Here is a 16,816-nt window from a genome sequence, read left to right as displayed (position 1 = left end):
GAGTCTCGTTTTTTTGCAAAAAAAGTCTGAATCAAGTGCGAGGCGAAAAAGCATTGTCATGATGGATGTGCCAATTTCCTGTTGACAACTTCGGTATCTTGCGTCATACCGCATCACATAGGCCATGGAGGACATCCCTGTAGTAGGCTTTAGTGATTGTTTGACCCTGTGGTGCGTATCTGTGGTGTACCATACTGCGGCAGTCAAAGAAAGCAGTCAGCAACACTTTGACGTTGCTGCACACTTAGGGGTCTTTGGTTGGTGACGTGGCATGCTTCCACTGTAACGACTGGGATTTGGTTTCTGGGTCGTAAACATACACCCAAGACTTGTCACCAGTGATTATGGTGTTCATGAAGTAGGGGTCACTGTTTGTGGAATCCAGCATGTCTGTGAGATTTCAACACGAAGTTTCTTTTGCTCCACCATGAGCAGTTTGGGAACGAATTTCGGCGCAACTCTCTTCATGGCCAAATCTTCGGTGATAATGGAATGTGGATAAAATGTGCTGATGCCCACCTCTTCCGCAATTTCTTGGATAATCACACGACGGTCCCGCATCACCACAGGGTTCACTTCGGCAATGACCTGGTCATTTCGGCATGTTGATGGCTGACTGGAACGTGGCTCGCTCTCCACCGATATGTGGCCGTCTTTAAGCTGGTTGTACCACTCCTTAATCTGTGTGCTGCTCATAGCATAGTCACCGAAAGCAGTCTTATTCTTCCGAATGGTTTCCACTTGGCTGTCACCCAGTTTGTGGCAAAATTTGATGCAGTAGCACTGCTCCAGTCGCTCCGCCATTTTCCTTCCAATAGAAAATCGACGAGAGCACTGTACTACCTCATTCAAACGCTGCGTCCCAGCAATTCACGCTATTGGCAGGCGGGGAAAAATGTGTGCATGCGCACAAAGGTTCAAGGGCGGCTGATGAAAATGCGCTTGTTTCATATTCATCAGGTGTTCGCAAAAAAAGGTCAAATACTTTTCTAACAGACCTCGTACGTAATAAATATGTGAGGGAATCCTGCAGTGCTAAAAGATATGTTTCATGCAGTTAACAAAAAGAAATATCAGCTATTATGTAGACAATTAATCCAGAAAGAGCGCTGATATTGTTCATACAAAGCATTTTGAAGGGCATGTCGTATTGCAATGCAACATAGAGGGAGCAGAACACTTTGTGCCCTGCTCCCTGAAGCCCAATGATGATGCAAGTAGAAAACACCTTCATAATTAAGACTGAAAACCTACATGAGTATGAACAAATTCTTGTGGTGTGGTTTGCTACCACTGTTTCAGAGCCGGAACATGCTCATCTATAAAAGTCATATGTGCCATGTTCAGTCTGATGTGGTCAGACACCATTGGCAACCACTTTTTGCATTCATGCTGAAAAAAATACGAGTTGAGACTACAGCTGCAGCGCTTGACGTCACCTGCCTTCGTAATGATAAAAAAGGCAGTCAGTTTGTTGAGTAGTTCTTGTGGCTAACTATATTAACAATCTTTCCTTGCTAGATGACGGCTTCATATATTTATGCTATATTTATGCTGTATGTGTGATCCACAAATGAACATTATAAAAATAATTTATCGCACTTAAAGAATAATACCTTTTTGTTACTTGTCACATGCATAGCAGACATGTAGGGCTGTGTAATGATGGGTGACATATACTTTTGTGCCAACCACCAAAGCAAATTTTTTACCTTCAACACGAAGCTTCTTGCAAAAAATTGGAACTTTACAGTTTTTTTTAGCTGATCAACTGAACCTACAAGGCTAGAGATATTTCGCAGCTATCCCAAGCCAACCAGTCTGATTTTATATTCATTTTGTGCCTTCTGTATTTCCCTACATTAGAAGAAAATTCAAACTTTGCAAATTTTGGCAGTCACACCACTTCAGTCTCTTGACATGAACATCATCTGAATATCTGGATCATACAATTTCCGTTTCAAAAGAAATGTGTATCAGTGCCTTCTAGCTTAGCTGGGCAAGAACAATAAATGTTTGCCAAAATTCAAAAAAATTTCTTCGAAGGAAAATAAATGGGGAGCAAGAGTTCGGAGCTTCAACAATATCTGCGATGGTAAAAAAAACGCTGGTTGGTTGCCCTGGAATGACTCAAGTGTATGTATGAAAGCAAATTTTCTCAAATATTTTCTCACTGTACGTACTCAAAATCAAGCAATCTTGAAATGCTTTGCCATAGTGGAACAGTTCTTGACAAAATTGGGTGGTTTGGCATGAAATGACTTAAGATACTTAAAAAATATATTAATAAGGAAACACTATCCTTACTGGAACCATATCAAAAACTAACATAAAAATGTAGTGAACTATAACAAAGCACAGTACTTGTATTCTGGATTGAGCAATCCAATGTGGGCTTCTCAGGAGATTAGCATAATTAACATAAATAAAATTAACATAAAAACGTCAAAGCATAGAAAGGCACATTTGTATGCTCATTTGAGAAATCCAAATTGGGCCCTTCAGGAGACTAACATGAAACATAAGAATGTCGAGAGTTACAAAAGCACAACAACTGTGTTTTGGTTTGAGCTGTCCAACTTGGGCTCTTGAGAGGCTATTGGTCCCATGCGAGAAGCGAGGCCAGAGTTCTTTACATAGGGCATGTTGGTATCAGGAAACTTGTGACACGTGAAGCATGCAAAAACAAGAAGCCAGAACAAGTTTTAAAAAGCAACTTCTACATGCGAAAGAATGGCATGCAATATGCCCTTGTTATAACGAAATTGATTTATGTATTTGTGTTGCTTAATTACAACTTTCCACGGGTACAGCTTTACAGCATGACCATTAAAATTTATTCTGTGTGGCACAGGACTCCACTAAGTGTCAAATGCAGGAAAGGGCAAAGAGGAACAAAACACTGTAGCAAAATAACTTTACAAATATCCTCGATGTCGAAGATGTGAACTTTGCTTGCTGACAAACAAAATGGTGAAAAAAATTCATGTTGTTCATAAATAAACCTGAACTGATATTGAATTATTTCTTTTAACTTTCATAATTAAAATGTGCAGCACTTAACTGTGCTTTTCCATGCTCCAAAGACAATACTGTCATGTCACTACCAATTGAGTGTAGCTTCATTTGAAGTTAGGTTTCCTGAGTTCACATGCAATCAGAATGTACTTCTCGCCTTACAATGACTTAGGACATTCTACATTAAAGAAGACACTGCTTATAGCAAAGTATGTTTTCTGCCTCAACGACTGAATTACTGTTATAATAAGGATTCCATGTAGTTGTGCACCAAGCTGCTTAGCATGACACATGCAGAATGTGACAGATACGAAGACATGCTGTCTTTTAAGAGCCATATGCCATAGGACTGACTTCTTTAACCCTTTTAGGGTTTACTGCAGTACATCTGTGGCTGTGATGGAACGTTCTGAAAAAATTTGCCTTTTCAGAACAAAGTGTTGCCTAGCATGCCACTGGAGGTGCTGCAACCTTCTGAGACTTCTGCAAAATATTCTTAAATTGCTGTCGCTCCATGGGTTTCTCGAAAACCGATTTTCACTTAGCTCCTTGGTGTCTGTCACTGCTGTAATTTGGGAGTGTTGCCACAAGTTTCTGTAAGTTTGATTACACAAAACATTATGCTGCTTTATCCTGCATAAAAAAATAAAACATTTAAAACTGCAAAGACTGAAATGGTATTGCCCCTTCATCGTTATTTTAAAATATTATTTACCACTTTATTTTCTCGGAAAGTCACTCTGAAGAACTTAAATCTGCAATAAAAATATTAACGGTGCGCGAAAAGTGATTTTTGAGGCTGAACCGAATAATGCTAGAAGCAAATCAAATAATGGATAGCTTCTGAATAATGAACAGCTGATATCACAATTAATGTAAGTTGAGGCTCAAATCCTAGTATTATTAATGTTTGCAAGTTTCTGTCATTGTTATGTTATGAAGAGCTGTTTATTAGAAGAAATGGAGCAGCAAAAAGTTTCTTCACATGCACAGGACTCTTCAGTAAACATAAATGATCGCTGTACAGCCTCTAAAGTACAGCTACTTAAGTAATGTAGCCTGGTCTGCTATTCTTACAAGTTCTTACGTTTTATGTCTATACTATGTTATTGGAGGTGAAAATTTACCGAACTTTGGCTCAAATTTCATGTTTTATTCGTCTTTCGAAATATTTGAATAATACTCGCATTTACAAATAGTGACCATTGAAAGACTAAATTGAATAGGACACTATTCAATTCGAAAGTTTTGAACATTTGCACACCATAAAAAATATATAACTCCTAAATTAGAGAGGCATATTTCTCCCCAAAATGTGACCCTCAATGGGCTAAACAACAGAAAAGCCCATTCATCCTTTTGATTAATTTAAGCCCGTAATCTACAGGGCAATGGTTCATAATAACCCTGTTAACAGGTAGGTGAAGTAAGGAAGCAGGAATCAATTCTAACAATTTCAGAATGGGAGTAGTGGACATGTCCGATGGACTGTAAGAAGCTTTATACATTAGGCCCCAAGAGCCTATTTTCAATTTATTGAAGTATATGGGGAAAAGCCACATAAATATTTTTTATGCGAAGCATATTACGAGAGCTCAACCCAGCTCCTCAGGCGCGGCGGTGTCGCCTTGAAACCACGTGACACCGTGACGTCACGACAGAGGAGAAGTGGCTTTGGCTCAACTCTTGCAAGACGGGCTGGGTGGGAATCGAACCAGGGTCTCCGGAGTGTGGGACGGAGACGCTACCACTGAGCCACGAGTACGATGCTTCAAAGCGGTACAAAAGCGCCTCTAGTGAATGCGGTGTTGCCTTAGAAAGGAGCTGTTTCTAAGGCGTGCGTCTCTTGCTCAGGCGCACATTTCGTTGCCGCGCCGAACGCTGCTTTGCTCGACGCTCACCGCGTCCAATGCGGGGCGCGTAGTCGCTGCCCTGTAGCCCATTGTCTTACACCCCTTGGCGGGTCGACGGGAACGCTGTCGCGTTCCACTCTTGAAGGCGAAGCAGTAATGCATGAGTTGTTTCTTCGTCTAGCCGAACCAAATATAGCCAAGCAACAGCAGTTCGCCAGGCTAAACAGTGGTTCAACAACTAAAATAAAGGCTACTATGCTTCGCATCCTGGGCTTAACCTTACCTAAGCAACAGCCATTCTTTCATATCTTAGAATACAAAGTGATAAAGTGTGCGTTAATAAACACGAGTCATAGGTTAAGTGCTTAGAATGAGTAAGCACCCACTAAACGTAGTACTGTTGACAGCAATGCTTGCAACTCTGTCCATGTTGTTTCTTTGATTGAAACAACCAAAAGAAAATTGCCACACCACTCACATTCCCTCTGCTAAAAGGCTGCTGTCTGGCATCACATGGACCTCCTTCAATATAGGAGCAACCTTAATTCGATGTGGTCTGTTAAAATTTGTGAAACTACTGTTTCACATCTCAGAACCTGGAGAGCTGTTTTGATTTCTGCAATTTGGTGAACGTGCTCCTGCTCGAGCTGAGCAGTAACCACACTTGAGCATAGCTTCTCCGCAATTCGTGTATTAGAATAACACTTTCAGGCTAATTAAACATGTCCTCCATGCCAATAGATTTGGAGCGTGCTTCACAGACAACTATTCCTTGCAATGACAGCCAAGTAGCACTGATAATGCGCCAATGCAGCTCATGTTATGTCGTGGAGCCACTAAAAACTTTCAGCAGTGAAGGCAGCTTTCAAATTTTAGAAGCATTTGCGTGTGGCGGCATTATGCACTCATGATCATATGAACAGCCATTACAAATAGCAGGCTCTTGTAGCACACAACTGCACACACGGGCTACTTGAAAGTCGTTTGTTATGCCAATGGCAAGTTCATAATTTTAGAAAAAAATGTGAATGTAAAAATGCAACCAGAAAGGATATATGGTACTTACCTATAACAGCACTTACCCTGGTGGGGTCAAGAGCTTTTTTGCCCCTTGGTGTTATTTCCAAAGCCCAAATGGTCCATGAGCTCCTCCTCTGTGAACACATGGTGAAGCAAGGCCCTTGCAAACTTTCCTGGTCCACCATGGCAGGCCATGGTAAGCTGTGCCAGGATAACCTCAATGTGCACTCCTTCAACCTATGTGAACCTGCACGTTTAAGTAAATGTTAGCAAAACAGTTTTAAGCCTTTCAAGCACATTTACACAACAGCCCTACTGCAAATAAATTACAAAAGTATCTGTTGCAAATCTAGAATGCTAAACTTGACTTCTTACAAGCTTCTTATGCTGTCTAGATGCCACTTGTTTCAGAAAAACAATCCAGCACAAACAAGAATAGTAAACCAAAGTACCCAAACATCTAGTACTTGAAGAAGGGGAGTACCAGCGAAACACGAATGACACGCACACAAGGAAATGGCATTAGACACGGACTCCCTGTCTAACGCATCTTCCGTGTGTGCGCGTCCTTTGTTTTGCTGGTACCCCCCCTTTTTCAAGATCATCATGCACCAACTGGCCCAAGAACTTGTGCTAATGCACATCTAGTACTATTTATTGTGATTACCATTCTTAGGATACTTCATATTTTCAGGTGTTTGTCTCTATTTTCCCATCCATTTGTGTCAATAGGTAGCCCATGGTCTAATGGGGAGATTGGGCTGCTATGTTGAGGGAAGAGTTCAAAATCAACCGTCAGAACAGCTTGGGTGACTGGTTATGCAACCCTGGGCATATGCCACTTTTCAATGAATCTCTTTCCCGCTATCTTGGGCAACTGCTGCTGCTTGTGTTGGCAAGCAGCAGTAGGAGCTCGAAGAGGGACATGATTGTCGATCATTACTAAGATTACCACTACACATCATGTTCACTTGCTGTGCTCCAGATGTAATATGTGAGATTCCACTCCACTGTATGAAATGTACATAAGCTGCAAGGACAGTATGTGCCAACCACCACCTCAATTAAATTATTCGACTCGCAAAGCGCAGGCTGCACAAGATCACGGAGTGAACTCAGAAGTTTGTGGACAGTCAGTTGATGTCCATGTCAGGGACTTCTAGGGAGACTCGGTCATTTCGTCGATGTGCATTATCGTGCCGTCACACATTGTATTACAATTCTGTCTGTCTCATTGTACCCCTGTTCTAATAATCATCACGTATCACCACAATTCAATATATAAATAGACACTTATATTTACTGTTTATTTAATATTTATGGAGAATACTTTGAGCATGAGTTTTTGCAGTGATCATGCATTCTACAGCTTCAAGGAGCACTAAAGCAAAATTAAATTAATTAAATTCTGGCATTTTAAGTGCCAAAATGACAATCTGATGTTTAGGCACGCCATAGTGGGGAACTCTGGACTAATTTTTACCAAATCAGGCTGCAAGATACCTGAGCAGATTTGTATTTAACCTCCATCAAAATGCGGTTGTTTGATCCTGTGACCTCGTGCTTAGTGGAGCTGTGCCAACAACCCTAAGCAACTACGGCATGAAAGCACTAAAGAGAAAAATTATTTTAGATATATCTGTACATGACCTTCCTACAATTCAAGAGATTCACTCATACCGTGACAAGAGGCTGAGTAAACTGTAAAAGCAGCAAGAGGAAAGATTGGTGGCAGTGCTGCCTTGAAGTTACCACACCCGCTTGCTGTGACGTCATGGATTTAGATGATGTCTGTTCAGATGTAGCAATTTTTTTTACAAATAAAGATGTTCTTCATCGTATTCCAAAAACCCAAAATAAAAAGCGTCAGGAACATTTACAGAAGCAATACAACCCAAGTTTGAAAAAATACTTGGAATCCATGATGTGACAATGAGGTGTCAGCACGAATATTTTGGGGCGATACTCAGAAAATTAAACTTTGAGCTTTATTTTCTCTAATAATCAAGCAACTACCAAGAAATTTACAGAAGTAGTTATTTAAGGCGATGCTTTATTTAAAATTCATTTAGGGTGTCATTAGTGTCCCCTTAATACAAAACAAGGAATGCACTTGGCTGCGTAATAGGTTAACATGCATCACTGGTTCTCATTAGGTAGGATTATCAGTATAGCAAAGGGCATGCACTGGCTGCTCCAGAGGGGAGCCCTTCCACTTCCCCTCAACCTCCCAACTTTCAATTTCTTTATGAGCAGTAATGCAATTTCTGTATCTTAACAAGACATAATGCCAAGATAGAGCATGTGGTGACCGGCACTTCACACCATCCAGCTCGGCATCAATCTTTTTGGAATTTGGCCCTTGAAATGCAGAAAGCCCCGATCATTGCTCGTTCTTCAGCCAACTTTCTCAAAGGGTGCTGCTGTTCTGGTTTGATACCTCTAGCAGTGCACTGCTGTATGACATAGGTCATTATACCTTCGTTCTGGTAAAACTATAAAGATGTTCACTCATGTAGACCACTAATGTCCACACTAAGTTTCTGAACGCCCCTCTCATATCAGGCATATACACTGAAAAAGGCACATTCTGCGTTTAATATGTTCACAAGTGACACTGAAATTCACTCCCAGTCCCGGTGCAGATGTTAAGTCTTTCAGCTGAGTGCTTAAAGGCACCATGTCTCCTAATGAAGACACTCTGCACAAATTGACCTCAGGAGCAAATGCCTTGCAGTTGCATCAGCAATGTTTTTTTTTTCTGCTTCCTGCAATACATTTTCACGGCATCACTGTATTTGATCATGGTGACGCTACAGAATGGATGACCAAAGAATTCACCTTTAGCGTTCCAGCTGGGGCGTCTCCCAGCTCACTTTGAATCTGAAAAAAGATGTCAGAGAGAGAGAGAGAATAAACATTTTTATTAGGTAAATGCAGCTAGGGAGAGGCGTCCTCATTCCAGAATGCCTTGAGCTCGGGCCGCGTCCTGGGCCCTCGCAATCAGCCGTTGCTGATCCTCGAGGTCGGAGCTGGCCAAGGCTCTCTCCCAAAGCTCGTTAGTGGGGTAAGGGTTCGGATGATTGAATGGTGCCGCTCTGCAACCCCCTACTATGTGCCTGAGGGACCCGGGCTCTGCGCAGAAGCGGCATTGCGGAGAGAATTTTGTAGGGTCTATGTGGTGATTTCAGGTTGGGTGGGGGAATGTGTTAACCTGTAGAGCTCGGCGGAATCGCTCCTGCTCTCTAGGTAGTGACTTGTGTGGGGGTGCATATGTTCTGCGGGTTAGCTTGTAGTGTTGTGTGATGTCTTGGTAGGAGACTAGAGGGTGCATGCGCTTGGGTTCAGATTCCTCGGCGTGGGCTCGGTGGGTCAGATCTCGAGCCACGTGGTTGGCGACCTCGTTGCCAGGAATGCCTTGATGAGCTGGCGCCCAGATGATCATGACTGATCTCGTTGGCGGCTGTTGATTGATGATGCGGAGTGTAGTGGCATGAATTCTACCGCTAGCAAAGTTGCGGCACGCCTGTTGGGAGTCGGTCACTATGACTTCAGCCTCTGTTTGGGAGAGAGCGAGGGCTGTGGCCGCTTCATCGGCTTCGAGGGGATTGTTTCGTGTGAGCGAAATGCTGCTCCGATGTTCTGTTTTGACGACTACGGTGACTGTTGTGGCTGCGCGTCTGGAGTAAGAAGCCGCGTCAGTGTAGGCTCTAGAGGGTAAAGTCCCGTATCGCTTGTGTATGGCCAGGGCGCGGGCCTCCCTTCGCTCTGCGTGGTGCACTGGGTGCATATTGCGAGGTAGAGGACGTACGGTGATGTTTCTCCGGGTGGCATGGGGTAAGCTCGCAGTCTGAGGCGGTGGAAAGATGTCTGTATTAAAACGTGAAGCCACGATGCAGCAAAAGCGACAATCAAAATAGCTACATGGACCATTAGGCTGACATAAATGGACGGATACAAATGACTAGTCACTGAATACACGAAAGTGTGGCCGCTGTTGCCAGTGGCCGTGTGAGCTTGTCAAATAATTCATTTCACATTCCTCTACTTATTTTAAAAATTATTTCCATGCATCTACTTAACTGGTATGGCCACATATTAAAGGCAGCTCCTTCATATAAAGCCACAGTGTTACATTCTTTTACTCCCCGTCTACCTGATGCTACTGAAGTTTTGCTTACACTCAAAGAATTTTACAGACCTGCTCTTTCGACAAAGCATTATTCCAAGCTTGTGGCAAAGCGTCGTCACTTAGTTCACAACGATGCGCTCCCCTTTCAATCTGCTCACTCTGTAGTGCTCCGATTCAAAGCAAAAATGGCTTTTCGACATAACTAGCTACTCCTATGGTCACACGAAAAAATGCTAATTATTGATGTTTATGTTGCCGGTAACATATACATTCCGCCTCGAAACACAGTGGGACGACAAGGCAGATATGCCAGGCATCTCGTTCCTTTACTGATTTTAAAACTTTGTTACATCAATCAATTACTAAAGTACGAAAAGCTGAAATTTCACGCTGTTACATTTTTTTTAGTGTTCTATCCCAGTAAAGTAGGACCTGGAGCGCCACAAAATCTGCCTTTCCGTGAATGCAGAGCGCCTACGCGAAGCCGTTTGGGCGAAGCACTCGATGGCATCGAACGGAGAAGATAAAAAAAGAAAGTTGAATGCGCGCTAAAAGGTGGAAAACAAAACACACGCGGTTGGCAAGGCGTATAACTCGATGATTTAGCAGCACTCTGTGGCATCACCCCTATCGTATGTCACGTATCGCATAGAATCGCATGTACACACTTGAATTTTTTTATTATTGCGAGACAGCCTCCTCTGTGTTTTCCAGTCGCGCGAACGTCGGCCGCACGGCGTGACAGATAGTGGCGTTGAAGCACCGCGGAGTCACTCGATCCTGAAGGGAACACACAACAGAATACATTTTCGCTGATCCCCTCCCCCCCCCCCGCCCCCCTCTGTTGCTACAGCTCACTCACACGCCTTGTACTAGCGTGGCGCAAACGAAATATCTTCGATTACAGTACAGATCAGATGGTTTCACGTCGTATTGTTATGCGCTCATTAATATGGCTAACTCAATCGGTGCTCGAACACCCTATCAGAAATCATGGCGTACAACATGCCCTGTTTTAGCTGGCACCACATAGCTGCCTCACGTCACCGCAAGCGGAGAGTAAAGTTAAACCAGTACAAACCCAGTTGAAAAACACAACAGGAAATTTTACCAGTCTGTTGTATTTTGGGACGTTGTTTCTGTAGTTCTGTTGTCTGTAGTTCTGTTGCCTGTAGTTCTGTTGCCTGTAGTTCTGTTGCCTGTAGTTCTGTTGTCTGTAGTGTGACGTCCTGTAGTAGAAAGTTCTGTAGTTCTTGATCAATATTTAATTAAAAATTGACAGAGACGTCCGTAAGATTATGTAAATTTGTTAGCAAAAAAAAACATAAAAGTAAAAAAAAATTTAAAAAAAACGTCCTTGCCTAGGATTCGAACATGCAACCTCTCGATTCCTAGCCCGGCATCTTACCACTGCGCCACCCCTGACTTTTTTTTTTCTTTATTTCCAGACAATCAACAAATACATCAATACATATTGCTCCCACCATTTGACAATATTCACTTTCCCACCGCCGCGCTTGAAGCTTGCGGTTTAGATTACAAAACTTTCATTTTGGCAAGGGCATCCATCAATGACAACAGATCATCGTCATACGCTAGCTTCTGAAAAACTTCCCGCAGTTTACTGATATTCTCAGCAAAATATGAGTTTACTGTTCTCACATTTATATCGCCATTCCTTACAGCCATGCGGTTTCTCCAGATACTGTGAAGGCCGAGAAGAAAGAACATGTCATAAGGTATACTGTCTTGCTCTGTGGATAGGTAACGGATACCATGAGCTGTTAACGGCAATTCTTTTTTAATAGTTCTTTGCATAATATCCCAAAAGAAGACCGCACTCCAACAGTCCAGAAAAACGTGTTCTATAGTTTCTGGTTTCTTGCAAATCAAACAGTTAGTCCCCCATGGTAAATAGTCCCCTCTTTCTTCTAGCCATGTTTTAACAGGCAAGGTATTGGTATGTAGTTTAAAAAAGAATGTTTTCACTCCCCCTGGTACAATCATTCGCTTCACACGTTTTAGGACATCTTTCCCTTGGCCTTCGCGGTACATTAATCGATATAATGGTTCTGGGAACATAATATCCATTAAATCCGAGCTTATCCGCTTACGACTGACTGCAGCCAAATATTCTATGGAAAAGTGGTGATGTAAAAGTCTAAATGCTACGACCACCTCACGTAAAAATTTACTCATTGCGTAACACCCACCCTCCCTCATCGAGACAACAAAGCTAGGTAAGGCATTGCTCAATCGGACTTGAATAACTGTTCGTAAGAAAGGATTTGTCGTGTCTCGTAAGAACAAAAATCTAGAAATCAGTTGCTTTAAGTATAAATTTGGTAATGACAAGCCACCCTGACCCAACTTGCGAAACAAGTTGTTCCTGCTTGTTCTTTCATATTCAGACTGCCACACAAAAACAGCAAATACTCTATGGAATTTCTTGAGGTTGAATCGGGAACAACTCAGGACTTGCATGAGATACCACAGTTTGCTCACCAAGAAGATTCTGCAGATAGCCGCACGTGCAAATATAGAGAGGTCACGTCCAGCCCACTTATCAGTTTGAGCTTTTAATTCCTGCACTTTGCCATTCCATAAGTCTTTAGTGTCTCGATGTGTGCCTAATGGTACACCAAGATAAATCCCAGGCGTGAGCTTCCACTGCATACCTTCAAAAACACGCGGCGTTTTTTGCCACTGGCCGTGCCACAAGCCGACACACTTATTCAGGTTTATATTGCTGTCCGTCATGTCACAAAACTCACGCATAATTGTCATGGTAGCTCGAACACTCTCCTTATCGTCACAGAAAACGACAACATCATCAGCGTAAGCTAATAAACGTACCTCACATCCTTCTAGGCTGAATCCTCGCACATCCGGACTATCAATAATTCTTTTACAGAGAGCCTCTAGATATATTGCGAACAAAAGAGGTGACAGGGGACACCCCTGACGAACAGAGGAACGCACTTCAATCCTTTCAGTTAGCTTATGGTTGACAATGAGGTTAGTTGTACAATTACTGTATGCCATTTTAACTCCCTCTGTTATCCGTGATCCAACACCGACATAGCCGAGAATTGTAAACAGGAGATTGTGACATACTCTGTCAAACGCCTTTTCTAGATCAATTTGTAACATAGCGACTTTCCTAAAATCTGCATCACAAGTTTCAAGAATGCTGCGAGCCACATGGATATTAGTAAATATAGACCTCCCTCTTATCCCGCAGGTCTGATGCGGTCCTACTAAAGCACCAATAACCCCTTGTAGTCTCCGCGCAAATATCTTCATTAAAACTTTATAATCCACGTTTGTCAGCGTAATTGGCCTGTAGCCTGTTACTTTGTTAAGTTTATTTGCGTCATCGCTTTTTTGTATCACGACTGTATACGCCCTTTTAAAGGACGGTGGCAAACGACCTTTTTGATACGCCTCCATAAAAACACGCTCTAATAAGATGGCTATCTTCGAGCAAAAGGCTTTGTAAAAAACTGCAGTTAGGCCATCAGGTCCTGGCGATTTTCCAGGGTTAAGGTCTTCAATGGCCGTTTCGATCTCCTTTGCTGTGATATCTTCGGATAATCTATCTGTTTCTTCGGCGTCTAACCTAGGTAGAGTGGTTAGAAAATGGCTTTCATACCCAGCCTTGCTCGGTATTCTACACTTGAAGAGCTCCCTGTAATATTCCGTAAACGCATAATTAATTTCTTCGGCATCTCTAGACATTTTCCCTTTGTATTCAATCTCAACTATTTCGTTTCTCCTCGCATACTTTTTCTCAGTTCCCAATGCACGCTTTGTTGGCATTTCATCAGCCAAGATCTTTCCCATTCGTGCGCGAATAAGTGCGCCACGGTATTTTTCCGTGTCGATAGCCTCAATTTTATTCTTTGTTTCCCTTATTTCTTCCACAAAGGTGCCTGGCGCTGCAGTTTCGGCATCCACAAATTCCTGAAGCATCTTTTTACGGTTATTTTCCTCTTGGCGCTCTTTAAAACGTATTTCTACTGCTCGCTCTATGGCATTCATTTTTACGACTTCTTTAAATCGCTCCCATCGCTCACCCCATCCTTTTTCACAGTCATTATTTGCTTTGGCAATTTCTGTGCGTACACTTTCTAGAAATTGGTCGTCCTTTAAGAGTTTCGCGTTTAATTTCCATGTTTCCCATTTCATTCCAGGTTTTGCGGTAATCTTTTTCCCTATCGTGAAGGCTACTAAACAATGGTCGCTAAATGTTATGTTCAGCACCTTGTAGTCATCGCACATTGTGGCGATTTCTTGCGAAAGATAAGCTCTGTCTAACCTTGCATGGCTATTGCCTTGAAAATGAGTATAATGCCGATTATTGCCTCCTTTCGCGTAATGTGCAATATCTTCCAACAGAGCTCTTCCAATGGCCCCCCTCAGAAAGACAACGCTCTTATCAGCCCAGTATCCATCACTCGAACGATCGTCCGAGCTCAAAACGCAATTGAAATCTCCTAACACTATCAAACATCTGTCTGTATTCAGATAATGCGATATTTCTTGAAAGAAACTTAGCCGGTCATTCACTTTCGTTGGTGCATACACACATAATATTCGGTATTTTATGTTGCAGTATACAAAATTGCACAGCACGAATCGACCACTCTGACAACTTAGAACTGTTTCCTCAACTATACCCAAACCTTTCTTAATAAACATGCAGCATCCGGCCGTTGTGCCAACAGCATGACTAACGCATACAGTGTAGCGGTCACTAAACTGTGCAACCATACTATCAGTCTGACTCTCACTCTCTATTTTAGTCTCTTGAATCGCCAATATATCTAATTCTTCTTCCAACATTACGCGTCGGAGCTGACGCTGCCGCCGTCTCGCCCTAAAACCTCTAACGTTGAGGGTTCCCACGCGCAATGGAGCTAACGACATAGCCATTTCAGAGAGCAAGAGCAAAACAACAGTAAGGCGCCCAGCAAATAGCAACGCTCACAAACTGAGCGTCCCTGCCGGCACGACAGCTTCCACGGGCACCCGCGACACCAGTCGCGTTGGTCACTGCGTCGCCTGCCCTTCTCGGGTGAGCGACGCTGACCGTTGCGGTGGGGCGGACTTCCCTTTCTTGGCCCGGGTCGACCGGACCACCATCCACTGCGGCTCCAGGCGCTGAACACTGTCAGCCGGCGTCTCCTCTTCTGGAGCATCGCTTCGGTGCCTCTTGGAAGGCACGGCTGGCTCCTCAGTGGCCAACTCATCCGGCGTCTCATATGGCGTCTCTGGCTCCGCGTCCATCTCCACGTTCAACGCGTCACACCCGGGCTCCGTTTCTGCGGGCGCAGGCGGCGTCTTCTCTTCTTCATTCCTTCTTCTTTCTTTCTGCTTTCTTCCTGCTGTGGCGTCCTGTGTCGACGCGGATGGCGTTGCCACCTTATTTGCGACACTTGCCACCTGTTGAACCGGCGTTTCCGAGGACGCTGTCAGTTTCTCCGTTACCTCCTCTTCCATCAATTCCAGACCTTCGTCGTCGGGTTGCGTGCTGCCCGTAACTCTTGCATACGTACGTACGCAATCATGTTCTTCATGGCCGAATTCCCGGCACTCAGAACACCTTGGCACTCTGCAGTCTCTTCTAATGTGTCCTTTGCGTCGACACCGCAGGCAAATCGGAGCTCTCCCGGGAACGACAACCAGCACAGAGCCACCAAAGATCTTGAACAAATGGGGCAGAGAGTCCGGTGTTAAGTTCTCTCGGAGCGTCATCCGCACAATACGCGTGGTAGACTCAGCTTGCTCGAAGCCCCTCACCTTCCAATCTTCTTGTCTTACTTCTTTCACTTCGCCATAGTGGTCGAAAGCCTTCTTCAATGCTTCCCCGGTAACGTGGAATGGAACCCAGTGTACTTTGAGTGTGATGTCTTGTTGCACTGGGTCAATGACGGCGCAAAAGCGCCCTTTTACCTCCAGGCCTCCCGCTCTAACCAGCACTTCCTTCACCTCTGGAGTTCGTAGCTTGATGAGCCACACATGCGTCATTTGGAAGGGCCCAATACCGGTCACGTCTTTCAATACACCGAGTTCTTGCAGTGGGTCACGGAAGTCTTCGAGGCGGTATGGTCTCCCGGCAACGTCACAATGTAAGAACAGACACTCCTTCATAGTTTCGCCTGATGGCAAAGTCGGTAGTAGATACCGATATCCCGGTGGGGCGACAGAAGCCCTGTTACCACGGCCAGACGCGGCCACTGAAACCGCCCTTGCAGAGCTCGACATCTTGCGTCCGAACGCGTCCGTGTCCAGAGGCAGAGACTGCGCCACCCCTGACATGCTCTTCGAGTGTACGTTTTGGCCATGTGAATAGTACGACGTGCTGGTGCGCTGATGTTTACATTTGCATTTTGAGAGCCAAGATCCGCTATCACTCCACCGCATCAAGTGCCGCATCTCTAGAAGAGCAAGAGTGTTCGCACCATCGACAAGTACATCGTGCAGTGCTAGAACATCGATTTTGATGTACGATATCCATATTAAATAAGAAATTCGGAAATAGACAACGTTGACTTTTAGGGTTATTACTGCTAGTTTCGACAGTTGTCTCTCGTTCTTTACACTTTTTAGCGCGCATATAATTCGTGTGTTCAATGCAAAATAGCTACATAAACATTCGTGGATGAGAGTTCTTTCTGACAGCATACTGGCTTCTCACGGCAGCACTGTATCAGATTAATGAGACCCGAGCGAGACAGCTTTTCACGCAACTTTGTGGAACAACCGAAATCTTCTTTTCCGCTTCGCA

General features: G+C 43.7%; 1 protein-coding gene across 1 annotated transcript; it reads right to left on the bottom strand.

The window, feature by feature from the left end:
• Positions 1-15,078: 15,078 nt before the first annotated feature.
• LOC135913283 (uncharacterized) lies at positions 15,079-16,347 on the bottom strand. Its single transcript, XM_065445874.2, has one exon. The coding sequence runs from the start codon at positions 16,345-16,347 to the stop codon at positions 15,079-15,081; it is 1,269 nt and encodes a 422-aa protein (XP_065301946.2).
• Positions 16,348-16,816: the final 469 nt, after the last annotated feature.

The sequence above is a fragment of the Dermacentor albipictus genome, unplaced genomic scaffold (genome assembly GCF_038994185.2).
Source record: "Dermacentor albipictus isolate Rhodes 1998 colony unplaced genomic scaffold, USDA_Dalb.pri_finalv2 scaffold_108, whole genome shotgun sequence".
In the NCBI taxonomy this organism is placed as follows: Eukaryota; Metazoa; Arthropoda; class Arachnida; order Ixodida; family Ixodidae; genus Dermacentor; species Dermacentor albipictus.
The sequence above is the reverse complement of the archived record's forward strand: the minus strand, read 5'-3'. Positions and strand labels throughout refer to the sequence as shown.